The sequence below is a fragment of the Passer domesticus genome, chromosome 3, assembly GCF_036417665.1.
Source record: "Passer domesticus isolate bPasDom1 chromosome 3, bPasDom1.hap1, whole genome shotgun sequence".
NCBI classification, from domain to species: Eukaryota; Metazoa; Chordata; class Aves; order Passeriformes; family Passeridae; genus Passer; species Passer domesticus.
In genome coordinates, this window is record NC_087476.1 from 69,480,373 (window position 1) to 69,500,437 (window position 20,065).

At 38.5% G+C, this 20,065-nt stretch overlaps 1 protein-coding gene across 11 annotated transcripts in view; it reads right to left on the bottom strand.

Moving 5' to 3' along the window:
* The window catches only part of ACTN2 (actinin alpha 2), an 83,782-nt gene that overhangs the window by 56,761 nt on the left and 6,956 nt on the right, over window positions 1–20,065 (bottom strand). For 7 of the 11 annotated variants that reach the window (XM_064413775.1, XM_064413773.1, XM_064413777.1 and 4 more), the window contains exons 4-5: window positions 11,997–12,106; window positions 10,208–11,326 (exon numbers count right to left, since the gene is read on the bottom strand). The exons of 3 other annotated variants lie outside the window; for them this stretch is intronic. In XM_064413775.1, the coding sequence (XP_064269845.1) occupies window positions 10,208–10,342 (135 nt within the window). In that variant the 5' untranslated portion in view covers window positions 10,343–11,326; window positions 11,997–12,106. Of the gene's footprint in view, window positions 1–10,207; window positions 11,327–11,996; window positions 12,107–13,084; window positions 19,181–20,065 lie in introns of those variants that run through there. One more of the 11 variants, XM_064413782.1, reaches the window with a different exon arrangement.

The window sequence follows — 20,065 nt, forward strand, 5'->3', positions numbered from 1 at the left end:
AAAACACACATCCTTAAGACTATGACACCAACAAATGATAGGAAAATATGTCAATAGTCAGATCCCAAAACATTAACACAGTAAACACTGTCTTTGCACTCTGTTATGTAGCACATTTGAAGACAACCAAATCTAGTTTCACTTGTAATCTAAACTAAGGTTTCAGTTGAGACTCTTACAGAGAAAGGAAAACCTCATACATTAATTCCCAATTATGAAACAAAAGGCTCTTCTGTGGCACATATGCCACTTTACTCAATGTAGTATTTCTCAATTCACAGAGCACATAATCTGTCCATGTGAATAACTTAATTATTGTAACAGATCTCTGAAAAAAAAATCTATTTTTATTTCATGCTTGATTTAAGAAACTGATTTTTAAAGAATTTAGTTATTTCTGTGGTTAAAGATACCACTTAAACAGAGTGGGTTAATTTGTGTATGCTTTAATTATTTTTATGAGGCATTATCTATAGAATAACATTTTCTAAAACATTTAAAACATCCTGTAAGACAGCAGACTTTTAGACAAATTTCAGAGTTTTGAAATAGCATTTAGTGAGGCTCAGGTTTCTAAATTACTTATATTTTCTTTAAACCAGAATAAATAGCAAAACATCACTTGGGATCTTTGGATGATTTGATTATATATGAATAAGAAATTTAACTAAGTAACCAGTTCTCAAGCACTTGACTGAGAATAGATGGGTAAATATACAATGATGACTGTAACTGCTGAAGGCATAAACAACAGTTTTAGATAGTTTGCGATAAGCAAACTGCTTTATCAATTAAAAAAACAGTTCTTTGTTTATAGCGTCTCTCTTCTCAACAGGAGCCATTCTGGAATCTGTGCTCTGTCATGGAAAGGAGGGTCTTAGATAAAAGGAAAGAAAACCAACTTCAGCCTCATGTCTGGTGTCTTGCTTCTCTTTTACTATAATACCAGATGAGTGACAAGTGCATTGTATATAATATGTGCATGCACAGATACAGCTGCTTGTGGGGCTGCACTGCAAACCACATTACTGAAATTATTTAGGATTAAGAAGTATTAAGAAGAGGGAGGATTGCCTCAGATTTCTTTCATGACCTGGTATATAGCAGAAGATCATTGTACCAGCAAGTGAAGGGGACAGGAAGCCTATGGAAGAAGTAGAGTCAAAGATGATCAGCTACTCTGCCAAAGAAAACTTGTAGTGGAACTACTCTCCAGAACCGAGCTGGAGATGAACTTGGACTATAGAGGTTTTCATAGCTCAAAGGAACTCCTCTAGGTGAAATAATACCCCAGAGCTACACAATCATTTATAGTTGGGTGTTTGGGGATTTTTGCTTTTTTTAAAATTTGAATTTAATGCAGCTGGGTACCAGCTTTCTTCACATTAAGGAGTGCAATGTCTTAAGTCTTGCAGCAGTGAAAAGCTACACTGGTGCCAAGATTAAATATAAAACAGAGTTTAAAAAAAATCGCTTAATGCTAGATAGTTAAGCCTTTCTGTGACTGCCAAAACAGCAGGATGATTTTCAAAGGTGCAAAATAGAAGTTCCTCCTGACGTCAGTGGAAATGCCTGGGTGTTCAACACCTATAAAAAATATGAGTGTTTCCTTAGATGCTTAAGGAAATAATCATGGATGCTAAATTTAGCCTGAGGTAGTCACTTTGCACAGACTCCTGCTATGGTAGTGGGGGTGAGCAAGGCTTTTCAGAGGGGCAGTTAAGATTAGAATCTGTCTGCTCTAAATTAGGTTCTCCAAGTTATCAAAGTAAAGGATGGCTGGACTTCTTTAATTTACAGGTTTTTTGAAGATAAATAAAAACATCAGATTTCAAATTGAAGGAATTCTGGCAGTTCAGAGCAGTTGGGAGGAAGCATTTGAAGTAAATGGAAAATCTTACTCATATCAAGTACAGTAAACACTTCTCACTGCCATCTGCCAAGCCAGCACACAGTTATTACAAGCACTCTTTTGGAGATGAAGACATGGACAAAGCAATGTGTCCTTACAACTCAAAAGTGGGTAAAACCAGGCCCAGACACAGGAGCAGCAGTGCCCCTTCTTGCACTTAGGACAGAAATTTAGGATTTATTTTCTCCCCTCTGTGCACACTCAAATTTTAGGTCCAATTATAGAAACTAACTAAAAATCACAGCTGTCACCTTCTCTATGAAGTGTATTTCTACAAGCTACCATTTCAAGTAGGAGACATTTTCATAAAAGGAGATCATTGCATTTCAAAGCCCTCTGTCTCTTCCAGCAGAGCAGTAACACCTGCCCTGGAAGCCTTTCACACCAGCAGTTTGAGGATTACTGAGACCACGCTGCCTTGATCTGTACTGAAGTGTTCCTTGTACTGCCAGCAGGAAGAGCTACTACAGGTTCTGTACAGAAACAGGCACAGAGGATGAGCATAACACTGTGTTTGCTGTTAAACGATGTGAAAAGAGGAATCTTCTATATTTAAATACCAAGCAAATTTTATCATGCAGAAATAGAGCATTGTATAGGACCTGTATAATTATGAGAACATTTATGCATCAAGTCTCTCAGCCTGAGGTAAATTTCAAAGCAACAAATCCAGTGATCCAAAAACAAGCATCACACACTCTTATCATAGCATTTCATGAAATGGAGTTCCCCAAACACTGAAGATGTGAAAATTACCCCAAACTACGAGGAATGGAATTTCTTTTAAATTTTCAATTTAAAGAAGAAATTGAGTACTCAGTGTGAATACACTCTTCTTCTGGTATCATCTGAGAGTAAAGAATGCATGGCCATAAAGGAGATATTCACTCAGTCAGCAACTTCTCAGTGCTCACAGTGGAGGAATACCACATCAGCTACACACTGTTTATCCCAACAATTATGTCTCAGAAGAAGTTATGCTTGGCAGTAAAGCCATTGAAACCAACTCAACTTTGCCAACTGTGTAAGCACTTTTATATTTATTTATTTGTAAGGATATAAAATAACACACAGGAGGGACATTTTTTGACTTGGGACAAAGCAAAGCAACAAATTCCCATCTAATTCTATTTCATTGACATTTTTCTTCCTGCATCACATCTACCTACATTCCAGCTGCAAATCCAGTGCATTGTTCTGTAAGCAGGGTCTGCAGTATAATTTCTAAAATACTACTAATATCTACATATTAATCACTATTTGCAACTAAAGAAAATCTTAATGCTCAGTCCTTTTGACATTAATCAGTAGAACTGTACAGTGCAATTCAGAAATCACTAGCTAAATTAAAAGTCATTAAATAGATCAGAATTTATGCAACAGCAATCAATTCATGCGAGGCATTTGTTGGCACCTGATTTTTCCATCATAATGACATCTTTGGTCTTGTGAGAGGACAGAAAGGTTTTAATGAAAGATTTTGACCTGGCCTCATTGGCCAAAAGGAGTCAAAATTCATTTTGTAAAGCTGTTTTAGTCTAATTTGGAAATTGATGATGGTATCGTGATATTTTCTTACTGATATTCCTTAATTTACAGAATTTACTCCAGCCCTGCTTTTGTTTGCACAGGGCTAAAAATTGTATAAGCATGGATTCATTTTTACTGTGGTCTCAGCACTGAAAACCCTCAGAGGTCTTCCAAGCAAACACCTTCCATGCCTCTCTATTCAGCTCTCCAGTGACCCAAAGAGAGATTCAGACAAGATGCAGACATCCCACCCCCAAGAGATTATTGCGAAGTCCACTGCTTAACACACAGCTTTTCTCTAGCTCTTAAGCACATTGGTTGCAGCTTATGGAAACCCACTTAGATGCACACTTTCTTCCAATCCTTATTGTCTTACTAATTGGATCTGCGTATCTACAGACAGACATTTTACTATACAAATTTCAGGGGAGGTTGTGGTGTGCATCTATGAGTAAAGAAAGCAGGTAGCCTTTGCTTCCCATTATAAAATGGTTCTGATAATTTCTTTTCATAATCTGTTGCTGGCAGATATTTGAGGGTCAATGGAAATTAACAGCTAAACTGAGACTGTAGGAACTATCAATTTGACAACACTTAAAAGCATACAGAGCCTGGAATGGGTCAACATTGAGTGGGTCGTTTGAGTTTAAATAGAAAACATAATATTGAGTCATACATTGATTTCTCTCACTTAGTACAGGTAAAGAAAACCTTCCTATTCAAACAAAGTACCTACATAATAATTTCTAGTGAAGTGAATTTCCTGATAGTTTTCTTTGATTTTTCTTTTATATACCAGCACCACAGTATTCAGGGCTGCACACCTTACTGACAGCTTCCAAGACAGAATATGACCGTTCCACTATCATTTCAGCATGCTCCTCTCAAGCATCATTCCATGCAAGTAACATCAGCAAGAGGAATTTAACATGTTACTATTTTAAAAAGCACTAATCTCTAAGAGGCAAATTGTACAGAACAGGCCATAAACACATCCCCTGTTTCTACAAAGACTTCTTCTGCTCTCATGGCAGCTCTTCATAGGACAAAAGAAATTGTCACTCCATGGCTTTCTGTTGCATCAGGGTCTGTCTAATACTTGGGGCAGTTTCAATATATGCTGGGAAATCAAGACATGCTGTTGCAGGAAAAAAATATATGTTTGTCTATTGACTACCAAGTTCTCAGCAGACCTTTTATGAGGCCATCTCCCACTGAAAATGCACATAGGATTTAAAAGAAAACAAGAAATGTTCTTTGCGTGTTCTTAATGCTAGAGCTTTTGGCATCCAGTGTTTGAAAAAAAAAAATCTTGATACACCCCAAAGAGGAGCATTTGACCTTGGAATGCCAAAACCTATGTTTCATAAAGTGCATTCTGCATCTACAGTAACACATTTCATTTGGCAAGACATTGCTATTCTATACAAGACAGCCAAATACTTGCTGAACGCTAGGGGGAGAAAAGTCTAAAGGAGGTGAAATTTTTGGCACTTTTTAACTATTTATACTAATAGAAAATCTTGCATTTCAGCCAACAGAACTCCCAGTTCACCTATATATTCCTAATTATCCGCATAGAAAGGTAAGGGAGGGAGAGAACTGCAGTGTAGGACTCAGCATATGAAATAGCATATACTATGGTAGCATGTGGTTTTTCCATTATCATTATGCTTTTGACTCTGGATTATTTTCCTCCTGGCATATTCAATGCTCTCCTGAAAGTAGTTCTAAAGCTACTCCAACTCTTCATAAGAAATATTCTCTTTTTAAGAAATATGCAACTGTTAACAGGCTAGTACTAGGAACAGGTAATGAGAAGTTCATACTCTCTTAGAAAGGAGAGGACCTTTAGCTTCCCTCACACCTCCTACATTCATGTCCAGACCCTGCTCATGTTGCTCACTTGCAGAGGGGAATCCATGCCTTCTCAACAATCCCACTGGTATTCCAAGTGGGTAAAAAGTGCCACCTCAGTAAAAACCCTCTAGTGGTGGTTTCTGTGTCTGCCATGCAAGCCTAACCCCAAGGCTCATTATTCAAGGAAAGAATTTTACATGGTTGAAAACAAACAAACAAACAAACCAAAACCCAAGCCAATTTTATTTCCAGATGATCTCAGTAAAAGAGGAAGACCTAGGCTGAAATGCCTTCTATACACTGAAAATGTTATTATATTCTCCACAACTACTTCAATCTGGAGCCCATAAATCCATAAGAAGTGGTTTTATAGAACTTAATTTTGTTGGTGGCATCCAGCCTCTTCTGACAACCCTCTTCCACCTTACATTTATGTTTCGTTCATTCACCCCTGCTTATTTTTCTTGCCCAGTGAAGAATGAAGTTATTTCTTTCCACTACATCTGCCTTCTCACTCACCAGTAGAATTCTTACAGGAAGAGGTTTCTGATAAGAAAGCAACTTAGATTCCATCCATAGAAGACCATGCAAACTTTAGAGTAAATCTGGGATACTGACTGTAACTCTATTTATAGACTCTGAAGTCAGACTGAACACAAGGTCAATTTCTCTTTCAGGCTGCAATGAACCTCTCAAATCTGCTCAACTTAATAAAGTTGCAGCAACATAAGAAAAAAAAAAAAAGAACATTGTCCATAATCCATAGTTCTGATAGCTCCTGCCAAATAATTTGCCATACATGTGACTTACAAACATTTTTGGGAGTGTTTTTGCTTACAAAGACAACAGGAGTTATGTTACCAGCCAAAGGAGGTAAAGCAGATAAATCCTTATAGGTCACACTGGAAAAGTAATCTGATATGCACTGCTGCAAACTGAAGAGACACAGCTTTTTTCCTTAAGAATCTTTTCCAAAGTCCTCACTCGTGCACAATGTTCAGTGTCATCAAGTAGATTTGCATTCAGAAAGAGGGCAATATCAAGGTAAATAAATATTTTAATAATCTTATTTTATACCAGTATAAAAACCCCATCCAAACAGTCATCATTTACATTGACATCTCCATTAAAAACCTTCTGCACTAACAAAGAAGTGGTACCAGGGCTACAGAGCAAGACAGAATAAGGTCATTCATCTGTAACAATGGCAGTAAGGCAAGGAACATGGACCCAGTTCTTTCCTTACACGTGTTAGGGCAATAGTGTCAGATGTTTTTATGACTGCAGAAGGCACACGTTAAATATGTGAGCTCAGTTTAATGCCTTACAATACAATAGTCCTGAAAAAGGGACCACTCATGTTCCACAACCTTCCTTGGAAATCTAACAAACCACATTTCATGTGAAAGCTTTAAAAAGTACACTCACTCTTATAATTACTTATAGCAAAAGTTGGAAATAGGCAAGAGCCACATTAAACACATGGCTCACCAAGCAGTGTTGACAGATCAAAAACACTGCATGTGTGTGTGCATTTCAAGTAGCATTGTTGTGCTTGGTTGCCTAAGGAAATGCAATGTCCCTTAGCTTATGCTCCTTTTAGTTCTACTGTAATACAGGGTAGGGAAAATGAAAGGGTTTTTGGAGTCTGTTGAACTTTTCTTGAAAACTTAAGAAATAAATTGATTAGGGAAAAAAGAGAAATTATGTTTTAAGTCTTCCATTATAAGGTAGTATAATTTCCACTCCAGTCCAGTCCAGCAGAGTAGGGACTAAAAGACAGCTCATCTCTAGTCTCACAGACCACAGAACAAACCACTTCTACCAGCTCTCAGAAATATCACTGCTGTCCTCTTTCTACCAGTGAGAAAACTGAGGTCACAGGTGAGTTGACCTTGTCTAGGGTTACAGAGCAGAATGAAGAAAATAATCCCACCCTCTCTGGCCAGGCTTTTTTTTTTTTTTTTTTTTTTTTTTTTTTTTTTTTTTTTGTGGTACTGAAGAAACAAAGGGCCACTTCCATAGATCTTTCAGCTGCTGTTTTAGCACACATGGGCAGTGGAAGTGTAGTGGGTCACAGAGCAGACTTCAGAAGTCTCCTATCTCATGGTACACATCTATATATTCAAAAGACACAAAGGCCATGGCTCTCTAAATATTTTCTACAGTAGACAGCATGTCCATCCAAAATGTAATTTTTCTTTTCTTTAAAGTTGCTGTCTGAAATGCCCAATGACATTTAAGTTTTTGCCAAGAACAATGCAAATCTAATGCAAAAATGGTCAAATTGTTGCATTTTCTTGATATCCTGAGTTGACACAGGCTAAATGTTACCTCAACTAAGTCATTGAAAATGTTACCTCAACTAAGTCATTGAAAATGTTGTTCCCGTTCAGAGAGACAGTGTTAAACTACAACTATGCTTTCCTTCCTACAGTGTTCTTCATATATTTTTGGACATCTGCGACCACCAAGGAGCCTGGATTACAGCAGACCATAATATTCTACGAACCATGGTTATAATTAGGCATCACCTCCATTGTAATCCTATGGACGTCATCATGTGTTACCAGCATCTGTTGACAGATTTCATACCAGGCATATCACTGAAATGGCAAGTCTGGAGAGGGCAGCCCACAATAGAAACAATGGCATTCATTTTTGGTTTGTTCCAAGACTGTCTAATAGAAAATATATGCTGCCAACTGCCAGGGCTCCACCACGATCACTTCTGAATATTGTATTACCAGTTAGAACAAGGATCTGTGCCCATGTACTTGCAGTCTTCTGATAATGAATAAGGAAACTAAGAAAGCACTTTCTGCAACTGTCTTAGCACAGAAAAGACAGAAGCCTTGACATTTTACAAAGTTTACCAGGACCTTTATCATGCGAGTACTTACTTTTCATGTAATAATAAATTCAGATTTCTTTCCAAGACGAAGAATAAGGATCCCCTCTTGTAAATTTTATTTGAATATGGTATCACATTTAATATTAAAACTAAACCCTGGGAATTGGCAACATTAAGTAGCAAAACAACACACTCTGCTGTATGGAAGCAAAGCAGGGTCTGCTTTAATTTGACAGTGTGGAAATCTGACTTTCTGCTGAAGTACTGCTTGTTCAGAGGAATGGAAACATAAAATTTTCAATGCAGTTTAATTGCCCCCTGATCTCCTGTAAAAATCAAGAGACTTATTATAAGAATGTCTACCTAATCCAAACTCTTTACTTTTTAACATTTATCTGCATTGAAGGAAAACTGCATTAGAGTGCATTAGCATCTAGTAACCTGCCCATTTTCTTTTGAAAACAGCCTTCTCTGAAATACTGGACAATTGAATCCTAATCAGATGTAACACAGCCCCTTAAAGCTGAGCAGTTTCAGATCACTAAAGCACTTTAGCACTAAGATAATTTTCATTCTCATTATAAAACATGAAAGTATAGTTCACCATCTGAAGAGTGCCAAATTAAAACAAACTCCAGTGTTGATGAGTATAACTTAATTATTCGTTAGGAGCTACAGCAGCTGGTAGATCAAGAAAAGTGAACTTCAACTTAGAACAGAACTTCTCCCCTTATCCTCACACAGGGGGATCTGAACAGGTATGAAGGTAAGAAATTGAACAAAACCAGCTACAAATCACAGAAGGAGGGAGGCTACAAGCTAAATCTGAGAGGAAAACATTGCTTCTACAAATTTTAAGGGAAAAGCAAACTCACTGGTTCAACTATTGGAACAGCTCTGACTTTAATAATTACACTTTTATAGAAGTTGTAACAGTGAGACAGACTGTCATTAGATCTAAATTGGCACCTTCTACTTAAGCTGCTCATCTATGCAAAATGCATATTCAGCCTTATTGTCCAGAGCACTGTCTCTCACTCCCTCCCTTTTTTTCATTCTTGTAACCAGCAGATAACCTTTTAATCCCAGATCTGTCAGCTGTGACTTCAACATCACCTTTTAAATTAGGAAGCAATAAATCCTTTGCATTATTTCATCTTTCTTTTCCATATGCTACTTAAAACTTAATGTTATTAAATTAGATATTGCAAATATCACTAAAGTACCAAAGCATTAACGTGACTGTGGCTGGAATCATAATTTCTGCCTATGTTCAGAAAAAGAACATGAGCAGTACTTGGTGGCACAATAGTTTTCCTACACCTATGAGGCAACAAGCATTTTTTTCTAAACTGTGCATTCCAAGGAGTTTACAGACCTGTTGTTGGGTTTTTTGCCCAGACAGTGAACTGGCATATAGGAACATAATCATGACATACAGTTTTCCAAATATAGCCTGGACATATTTCTAGGCAATACTTTCCTCGTCAGGTCAGTCAGTGAGAATGGAGATAAATAATAAATTCTAGTAAGACCTGACTTGCAAGATCACAATTTCAAAAGTGACTTCTCAGTCTGCTTTCAGAAATATTGCAAACTTTTCTGCACACTTAGTTTTGAACCATCTTGTTCATCTCTGCCTATAATTGCAATTTACTCTTTTTGAAAATCAGTCAGGCACAAACATCAATTCAGAGTCTGCTTTCCAAAAGGAAGATCCAGGAAGTGAAGTTGAAAGCTACCAAAATACTTAGACATAAATCTAGAGGTACTAACAGAATACTTGCAGTGCAATACAAAATTAAACTCCTGGCTCCCATGAATTATTTTCATCTGTTTCATAGGTTTCACTTCAGAAATAAAAGTTGAATGCTTTAAACTAAAAATATGGCATAACTACTATACATTATATAAACGGTTTATACAATGTAAAATATATTTTATTAGAACCCCTTGTTGTACAACCCCGACAATTTCAGACACAGCATGGCAGTAAGATAGGGCATCATTCCACACAGAAGCACACAGACAGATACACATTATTTCCAGACCTTCCTTTGCTGTTTCTCCCATGCTGGGTCCAGGAGCAGATCCCTGTCCCATTCTTCTTCTTGGGTCATGTACTCATCCTCTTCGTAGTTGTAGGTGTACTGCATGTTTGTCTCTATCTGATTCATGCTATTCATGCTACCCGGGGATCAGCTTCAGCTGCTGTGGCTTCTACTACGATTTAAGTTTAGTTTACTTGCTGAGAGGTTGTAGGTGGCAGTGTCTTCTTTCTTTGGTTTTTTTGGGGTTTTTTTTCCTTTTTGCAAGGTGACAGGAAACGAATATTGGCTAATCTTGCTGAGAAGCTGAAACTGCCAGGTAGGCGCTGACCTGTGGTGTCCTTCCCTCCCTGCGCGCTGCCGCTGACCCTGCGGAGGAGCCCGGCGCGGCTCCGCGCCGCCGCTTATTATCCCCGCCGCCCGTCACGTGGCGCTCGGCCGGCCCCGGCCCCACACGGCCCCGACACACAGCCCGTCTGTCCGTCCCGACACACAGCCGGCCCGCCCGTCTGTCCGTCCCGACACACAGCCGGCCCTTCTTTCGGTGTGGCGCTTTCTGACACGAGTGCCCGCGCCCCGCGGCCCGCCTGCCATCTGCTAATGAACCTCGACGCTGCTCAGCGCTACTCTGAGCCCGCGTCCCGCCTTGAGACACTTCGCGCGTTCAGGTTAAGGATTACACGAGCCAGCCCGGCAAGGACACCCAAGTGATGAAACGTTTTCTAGTGGAAATATGTCTGGAGTTAGACAACAGGGAAACAACTTTAAAAAGCAACACCTTTTTTTTTTTTTTTTTGCCAAAACCCACGCTCAGTAATCCCAAAAGCAGGCACCAAGAAGCACAGACGAAGCTCTGTGGAACCAGTAACTTTACAGGAACCATTTTCTCGTGCCGTGCACAGGGCAAAATCTCAAAGGATAGCGCCGAGATCAAACATCCCGGCAAGCACGTCCGGTATCTCCCGTGCCCTCTCATTTCAGTTGCTTTGGCAACGATGTTTCTTCTGGGAATTGGCAAGTTTGCTACGTTCTTCATGGAGCTTGTCATTAATGCCTGCACCTATCATCAGCCAAGGTCATCTTCTCTAGCAGTGTCCACACTGGGTGCAACACCAACCTCACCTAGGAAATTAAAATGCACACCAAAGCTGAGCTTTTGGAAGCCGTAAGTTACAAAATCAGGTGTAAGGGAAAACTGTGCTCATTAAAGGCTCAGTAGGTCTCCAGACCAATGGTGAATGAATAACCAGGATAATTTACACCTAGACAGTATATGCCCTCCATTTAATATTGCTAGCTAAAACTCTATGTTTTCTTCCAATTCACCTTCTATGCCTTAACTCCAAGCAATATAGAAAAATATGCACACAAGCACAGAAAATACCTACTCAACTCAAAAAAACTTCACAAATTAAGAACTAAGGCTGCAAATTAGAATTCAGATGAAGATTGCAACAAATCATGCAATAACAGCAAGCTGAACTTCTGGAGACTGATGTACATACTGTGAGATAAAGAGTCTAAAAATGAAATTCCAAATCTAAGCAGCCAGACAGAACCACATGCTTTTCACCTGCTCACTGCAAATACTCCCAAGGTTGCTACACTTCTATCTACATACCAAAGCAAATGCTATGCTTAGCCCTTTTTGCTCAAACACAAATGAGCATTCTCTTAGGGTACTCTGAGACAAGATCAAATAGCAACTACAGAACAACATAATTCACATGTGTACACATTATATGTATGCTGGTGTAACTTGTGTGGTTTATTTTTATAGCTTGATACTCACATTTGGTATTCAATAGAAGTCTAACTGCAATCACCTAAATGATAATTCAAGCCTTCAAAGTCATTCAAACCATTTCTTCTTATTTGCTGCATCAAGCACAGGAGAAGTTTCTAAAGGAAATGCAGGAAGAAGTCAGAGTCCTAGAAGCACACACATAAATTGTGATGCTGTGATGGCTTCATACAGGGAGGTATTAGCTACAACACACATTTTCTTGTCTGGTCCTCACCCTCTAATATGGGCCAGGGTGCCTGCCTCAGTCATGAAATAAAGACTGAGGGGCTGTGACAAATTTCTTTGACAAAGAATATCCAATCACACTGTGAATTAGGACTGAAATCAGACCCATGCCTAGATTTCTTTGATTTCTAGAAATCAAAGGACCTTTTACCCAAATTTTCTAGAATTCTTAAAGAAGATTATTAAGTTTTTCATAAAATAATTGGAATTTCTCAAAATACAGCTAGCCACTGCTGCAAAGGTACTGTTCATTTTTCCATGTTTACTTGGTACATAGGTGATATGTACCATATGTATAATATTTGCTTGATAACACAACAGCCAGAACCATATCATGTTTCAAGATCCACTTTGGCTAAGTTATATTAGTCCATTTTGGATCAAAAAATATTTCAGAATGAAAAACCTTCTTAATTCTGAAAATGTCAAAATAGGAGGCTTCAGCATTGTCAGTGTGCATTTTGGGAACATTGGGCTTTTTACCTATGAAACTAGAAAGCTAAATGGAGTAGCCCCATTTAAAAAAAAAATCCTGCCCATCTTGATGGAATCTGACCTGCTTTAGGTTCTCTAACTAACTGCTTGCTGCCTCTTAATCAGACAGCATGAGTAGGCAGGGGAGATATTTATAGATGGAGCTTTAGGAGGAGTATCTGGTATTTTGTTTACTACTTTAATTTAATTTTATAAACTAACTGTGTGGATGGTAATGAGAAGGATATGAATGGAGGTCCATAGTGGAAAGAGTGCCAAATGTAAAGTGGAAAGGGAGCTGCCTCTTTCTGCTCAACAAGAGAATAGGAAAGCTGTGCCTAGCACAGTATTATGAATAAAGCAGTTTGCTTCACCAAGCTTCTTCCCACATCAGAGGTAGGTCAGGACTATTCCCAAATAAAGCTGGCAGAGTTGCATAGCCATGAACTATGTGTGCCTAAAGAGAAAGAAAATAAAACCAAAACAGAAATAAACAACCTGAGCAGGAAAGAAAGGATAAAAGGCTCAAAGAGGGAAAAAGAAAGAAACACAATGAACTACATGAATAGTTAAGCTGATATAGCAAGGTACCTGAGAGTCAGCAAGTATATTTAAGGCAGAAATGACACAAGTTGTTTACAATGAGGCAAGACAAAAGAATATTCATGACTGCCAAACAGATTGGAAAAAATAAAGTGGCAGGGGGATCAGGAATTGTCAACTACTTTTGTCTTTTACTTGGCAAAAGATGTGCAGCTGTAGTTCATGCTAACACTAGTAAGGGCCCCCCAGGGGAATGGTGCCTTGAACCCAGGAGAACACTGTGGCAAACAGACATCACTTCCCATGCATGAGGAGCACCAAAAGGCCAGATTTTTCCTAGCAGCAGCAGGTCTGAGTTCACACAAGTGAGTACCACCCAAGTTAAAGCCTTCTGATATGCTTGGATGAAGCTCCTTGAGAATCAAAGGGCTTTTCTATCTAAAGGACATTAATTGCTATCATTCTTCTTAATGAAATTGAAGGTTTTCACAGAGTTTATATTTAACATTCATTTACTTGTCAAAAGCCATCATATCATTCTTTCAAGAACTTTGTCCCTCACATTTTTACTGTTTCTCAGACTTTCAAACCTTTAACATGTTTCTTACACTTTCCTCTCAGAGAATTGTAGAATAAACTGACAACTTTTATTAAAACTTCAAAAATGCTGACCACTGCAAGTGTGTTTCACCAGATCATTCTTCTATTTGAACCTAATGAGATCTAGAATAAGAAATGAGCCAGATTTCTCTACTTAAATAATTGCCTGTGAAACAATCAACTGACATGGAAATGGTCACCATTAGTTTTCAGCTGTAACACTTCTGTGTAGGAACACAATAGTTCGTATCTGCCAAAACTGTCTCAGAAAGGCCAAGGAAGATGAAGAACCTTATGAGAGCTTAATCAGTCATTGAGTCTTTAAGTAATCATCTTGTCCTAGTCACAGCCTGTTTCTCTGTGAAAAAGAACAGTAGGATGCTTTCTCAAGAACGAAGTCAATGAAAAGTGAAAGAAAATAAATTCAAAGTGACTATTCTTCTTGTAAACTGTTAACAGAATCTTAAAACAGGGATCAAAAAGCCTTTTCTTTTCAAGCATGCTATAACTGTCACGTGTACTTAAAATATATTTTTATTTGTAGCAAATATCCACTAGTTTAAAGCTTAACAAAAAAAAAGAATTATTTAAGAAAATTATTATTTAGATTGGGCCAAAATGTTGAATTCTGCTAAAAATTATGCATAAATTTCCCTAACAAAGCTAAGCAGAAAGGTAAGGTGTGTTATAAAATGTATTCATCATTTATTAGAGGTGTTTTGGCATTTGGTTTTTTACAATAGAATAAATACAACCCGCCTTCTTCAAGGTAAGAAACACACTATATTGTAAGAAGAAAACGAAGGAATTAAATTCATTATGTAAAAGCAGTATGAATAAACTTTAAACTAACTTAATATTTCTGAAACCAACACATACATTAAAAAAATAAAGAGAGATACATCTGGGAAACAAAACCCAGTTTTGCCTGAGCTGAGGAAAAGCACTGTGGGGCATTGAGCATATTTAGCCCTCCCACATTTAGCATCAAGAGGCACAAACTTTGAAAAATCTCCATGCTAGTCCTACATGGTGACATTAACTACACAGTAGCTAATCATTTTTTAAAGTACATGACAGGTTTGGAAATAAATGACAGGTTTCCAATGACAGGTTTGGAAATAAAAATTAAGAAAGAACAGAAAAAAATTAATTTGCTGGTTTCATAGTAACAACTGTCATTGTCAGAAGACCCCAAAGTGTTTCATCAGCTATATATAGAGACGACTTACTCTGTCCCTGGAATTCAGCCATGGATGAAGTGTAGCAAGAAACATTTATGGGACCAACAAGCACTACCAAAGCATAGCTTGGGCTTCAGGGGTATGGAGAAAATGCTGACTGCACTGACACCACTGGCTTTTGCCAACCCTTTGTGCGGAAGGAAAATCACGGGGCTGAGACGTTGTGCGACCATGCCAGCTCGAGATGCCCTTATGTGACCTTGAGCAAGTCAATTCAGATGAAATTTTCCCAAAAATCTGAGTGTTAGCTTGTTAGACTACTCTCATTGAGAGAAACGAGCTTATTGTGCTGCACTGTGCCATCCCTGAAACAGTGTCAGCAATGCTCTCTTTGGTCCCTAATGTCCACCTAAAAAAGAATTCTCAGGAGCAGAGGCTTTGTCTGCCTAAAAGCCCTGAGGAATCTACACAACAATTATGGTTGTAGTGTGCTTTACCTATCACACACTCTTCAACTCTGTGTTTGCCTCTTCTGACTGTGTGTGGGCTGCACCCAAACATCCCCCTCATTATTCTAGGATGTCAGGGATTTAGGGTTCCTTATACCCCGGAGACAGTGTTCCCACTGTTTGTAGGGCCATGTTTAGAGCCCTGCATCCTGCACAGCAGATGGCCCTGGTTCTCAGAGAGGGCTCAGGGCAGCAGGAATCAATCAACATCTGGTCTGTGCCAGAGTCACTAGGCAGTACTGTGATACACAGTAACAATCACAAACTGCAAGGCGAGTGCTGAAAGGTGTAACATAGCCGGGCAAACCCCCTAGTGATGGCACTGCCAGGCTACAGTACACCAGAACATATCTTTCATGAATGAGAAGAGCCCTCAGACTTCACATTCTAATGCATTTCTAGTCATAAGGAACCACGACACCTGAAGTCTCTTATCCCTTGAGCTAGACACTCGAGGGTGTCTTTCTGATTTAATGGTTCCTGTCAGGGTAGGGGCAACTCACAAAGATTAGATCACGGACTAAATAATATCAGAAGCTTTGATAAATGCTTTGCACAGATTACAAGTGGGCAAAGGAAAAACTGGGGAAAGTATATTGTAATTTATATACCACACTGCAGTCAGTCTTGGCACACTGAAGTTGTGGAGCAATACACACAGTAACAGGTGGGGAAACCACAAATAGGGCTGGCGTAATAGTGGAAAAAATGGTGAGACAGATCCAGGATTTTAAAAATGGTTCAGTGACGAGAATGCAAGAGGCAGGACTAGGGGTATAGCATGGCCTGTTACAAACCTTTTGAAGAAACCTTCACACATCATGTGTTCCCAGAATCCTGCCTATGTTCCTATTTTATGCTTGCTTAGCTTTACCCTACAGAGATACTAAGCAAACCCTGTGTGACTACGGCTGCAACTGATGATACAATTTGTAATTCATTAATACAACCAGTTTAAAAAATCCCTTTGTAGGCCAGCCTGTGACCCTTAAATTATTTAACTGAGACTGTCATCTGAAATGGCACCACATTGTTCAGCAATAGTTTTGGTCACAATGAGAGAGGTATGTGTGAGAGACAAGGAGTGCAAAGACAATATGCCTTTATTTATCTAGAAACAAATACCATCAACTAAGTTAGTTTCCAGACAACAACTATATCTGAGGGACACAGGTTTGAAATCACTGAGGTATGAGGTAGAGATGATGGGCACAGGACATCAGGCACTGCTGTGTTCTAAACTCAGCATTTGTACACATTGACTGACTGACCTTTGACAAGTTGCAGTCTCAATGCCCTCATTTCTTTTTCCAGATACACCAGTGTAATATCACTAACATCAATGATACTCAAGTTACACAGTCAAGAAGGCAACCTGGTTGAACAAATTGCCAGTTTGCAAAAAGGAATACTATCTATATTATTAATTCCACAGAAGAGATACAGAGATTAATAAAAGCAGCAAATTCACCCTTGTATACAGCAGTATTAGACACAACCTGAATTATTGCCAAACAGGGATATGTTCTTTGTGTATAGCACAGGTTTTCCTTTTCTAGAAATGTTGTCCTTCCATGCTGTCCAACAAAGTCTTACTCTGACACTCAGCTGCAATAAGAACCAGCACTGAGAAAATGAGCAATGTTCATGCCATGTCTGATGTAAAAGCAGCAAGGCCTGAATCTTCCAATTCTGATTCTAAAGACAATTGTTTCCTTCCAGCTAAGATCCCTCTCACCAATCTCAGACATATTTTTATGTCAGGAGAAATAAGTATCAGTTTTGCACACTTGCCAGTATCAGCCTGCTCTTGAGATCTACCAGCAATAACCTACTCATGGTGAAGGCTCTTGTCTATTTTCAATCACTCTGAATGTGAATAAGTCCTCTGTTTCTTAAGTAGCTAACCTCTCTCCCTGCCTAAATTCAGTTAAGCATAAGCAAAGGAGGACAGGAGAGCATTTAAATGTTTTTTAACTTTGAAACTAGATCATTTTTACAATAAATTAGCTAAAGGGCAGTCTAGTCTCTATTGTGTCCCCTAGTTAAATTTGGAATAGCTGTAATCTTCCAGATTTTCACAGCTGAACCAAATTCAACATGTGTGGAGTTTTTTTCTAAGCCACAAGCTGTTCTAGGTAATTTCTCAGTTCCTATGAACAGTTACTGGAAGTGCAGTCAGCAACAAAGATGAAATTACCCCTACAGGCTGTAAGGCTCCACATGCATTTATACAAGCTCCCACATTAATTTTTCAGTGGATACAATCTAAACACATTTTCCCTGATAAAAACATTCTGCAGAAAGCAGAATTTTGCAATTCCAATGAATGAAGTCAAATAGATCTTAGGCTTCTCTAGGGGAAATTATTTTGTCGTGAAAGTGCTTCTAGAATACCATGACACTCATTTGTTCCCCATGGTTCTGCAATTCCTCTGGTACCACTTTCATTGGTAACCTTGACACAGAGATGATCTATGGAACATCAGGCTGCTCAGGCCCTAAATTTGTAGGGCCTGATTTTTTGCTGTGGAAGTACCAGTGGTGGGAGTCAGGGGAGTCACTGCACTTCCAGTTGCAGGAAGAATGTTTAAAACAATGCACGAGAGAAATACCAGGGAAATTTAGAATTCTGCTGGGCCTAAAGGTTCAAAGCATCAGGCTTACTCAGTGGGGAAAAGTGCAGTATCTAACTGTACTCTGTAAAACACATAAGGGAAAAGACAAATTCCATACTAGCAGCATTCATTATCCTAAAACTATCCACTGTATGGGGAAGTGGAAGTATATAGAGTTTGGAGCATGTGCCTCAGTTTCCTTTCTATAGACCAGGAATAATACTAATACTGTAAAGTATAAGGAGGTGTGTGAAAATCAAATACCAGATAAATTCGGAATACTTGAAGACAAGTACAAATACTGTGATGACAGAGCAGAAAACCATAAATTATATATTTGGGAACATGCTCCAACTGAGTGCAACAGACATTCATTGAACAAAGAAGAAAAATCATAATGGTATTGAGCACTGCTTATGCAGTACACTGAACAAAGCACAATTTCTGGGAAAAAATTATGTGACTATGCAAATAAAATCTGCATTCTGATGCATACAAAACAGCTTGGAAAACTTAACTCTGGGACAGTCCACCATCAATTAAATTGAGATCTTGATTTTTTTAAAGATAATGTATACTTTATTTATAATTAGTTGTAGCACAGTTAAGTAATTTTAAATGGGTTCTGAATTGGAAGACAATTCATACACAATGTCAAGAAAAGCACTAAAGGCTTCCAATGAAGCCCTGCAGTTGCATTACCCCTACAGCTTCTGCTCAAGAAATAAAAACGTTTTGCATCTCAGATCTGTCTGTTGCAGTTCACACAAGAGTCATTAAATGTGTTTACATTGACACAGACTAGACTTTTCATTACATTAGTCAAAAGTTGTTTAAAGCGTTTTTTTTTTCCCTCTGCAAGTTAAAACATACATCACCATACCATTAAGAATCAGCAGGTAATACAGACCAAAGGCATCACACTGTAAGGAAAGTGAGAAAGATTCTGAAGTGTAACTTCTCCCATACAGTACTTGAGAATATCAGAGCAGGAAGTGTTTTACCACCAGGCTTATTTAAAAGAAATGTACCAGCATCAGTGCCAGAAACTCCTAATGCTCAGTGCTCCACACTCCCCTCCACTCCATGTTCAAGGCCAGGCTGCCTTCCTGGCCCTACACTGTATAGCATCATGTAGAAATAGTACCCTCATCTCTGTGTATCCAAGGAATTGCCTCTGATGTCACAGGGTCTCTCAAGTAGTTTCTCTGCAGAGAACTCCCTTATGTCCCCAATATGGACAGTGCAGGCAGAGTGTCAGAGTGAGACAGAGGAGAACCCACTGACATACACCTGTCAGTAAGAGCTGTTAGCAGTTATCTAGAACATTGCCAGTTGTCAAGACTACTTCTTGCAAGGCTGCAAGGCACAGAGACAGCAGGGCCACTATTTTAAATCTGAAATCATGCCTCTAGTAATCAGTAAATCTGGAGATGTAGGATTATTAGTAAAACTCAGATGCATACCCTGATCTAACACACTATTTCTTCTAATAACAGGGTTTTTCCCCCCTGCAAGAATCCCCACAACATGTAAAAGAATGAAGAGTTTCTAACCCACAATGAAAGCAAATACAAAAACTAAACATTTTTTTAAATGACACTGAAACACAAAAAAATTGGGGATTTTTGTGACTGAAGATACTCTGTGTGACTCAGTATCATGAAAATGCACTGACTCTTTAATACTTTTAAAATATAACAGTATTAACATCTCTCATATATTAATGGATATATACATACACAAACATTAAAAAATGTTCTGTTTCTCACAGTGTTTACAGTGCCACTGTGCAAGACATTACATGAACACAATTCATTCCTACACACAATACATGTAAAATAATTCAACTTTAGAATGTGAATAAACAAAATATGTAACTGAATATAATTGAACAGCAA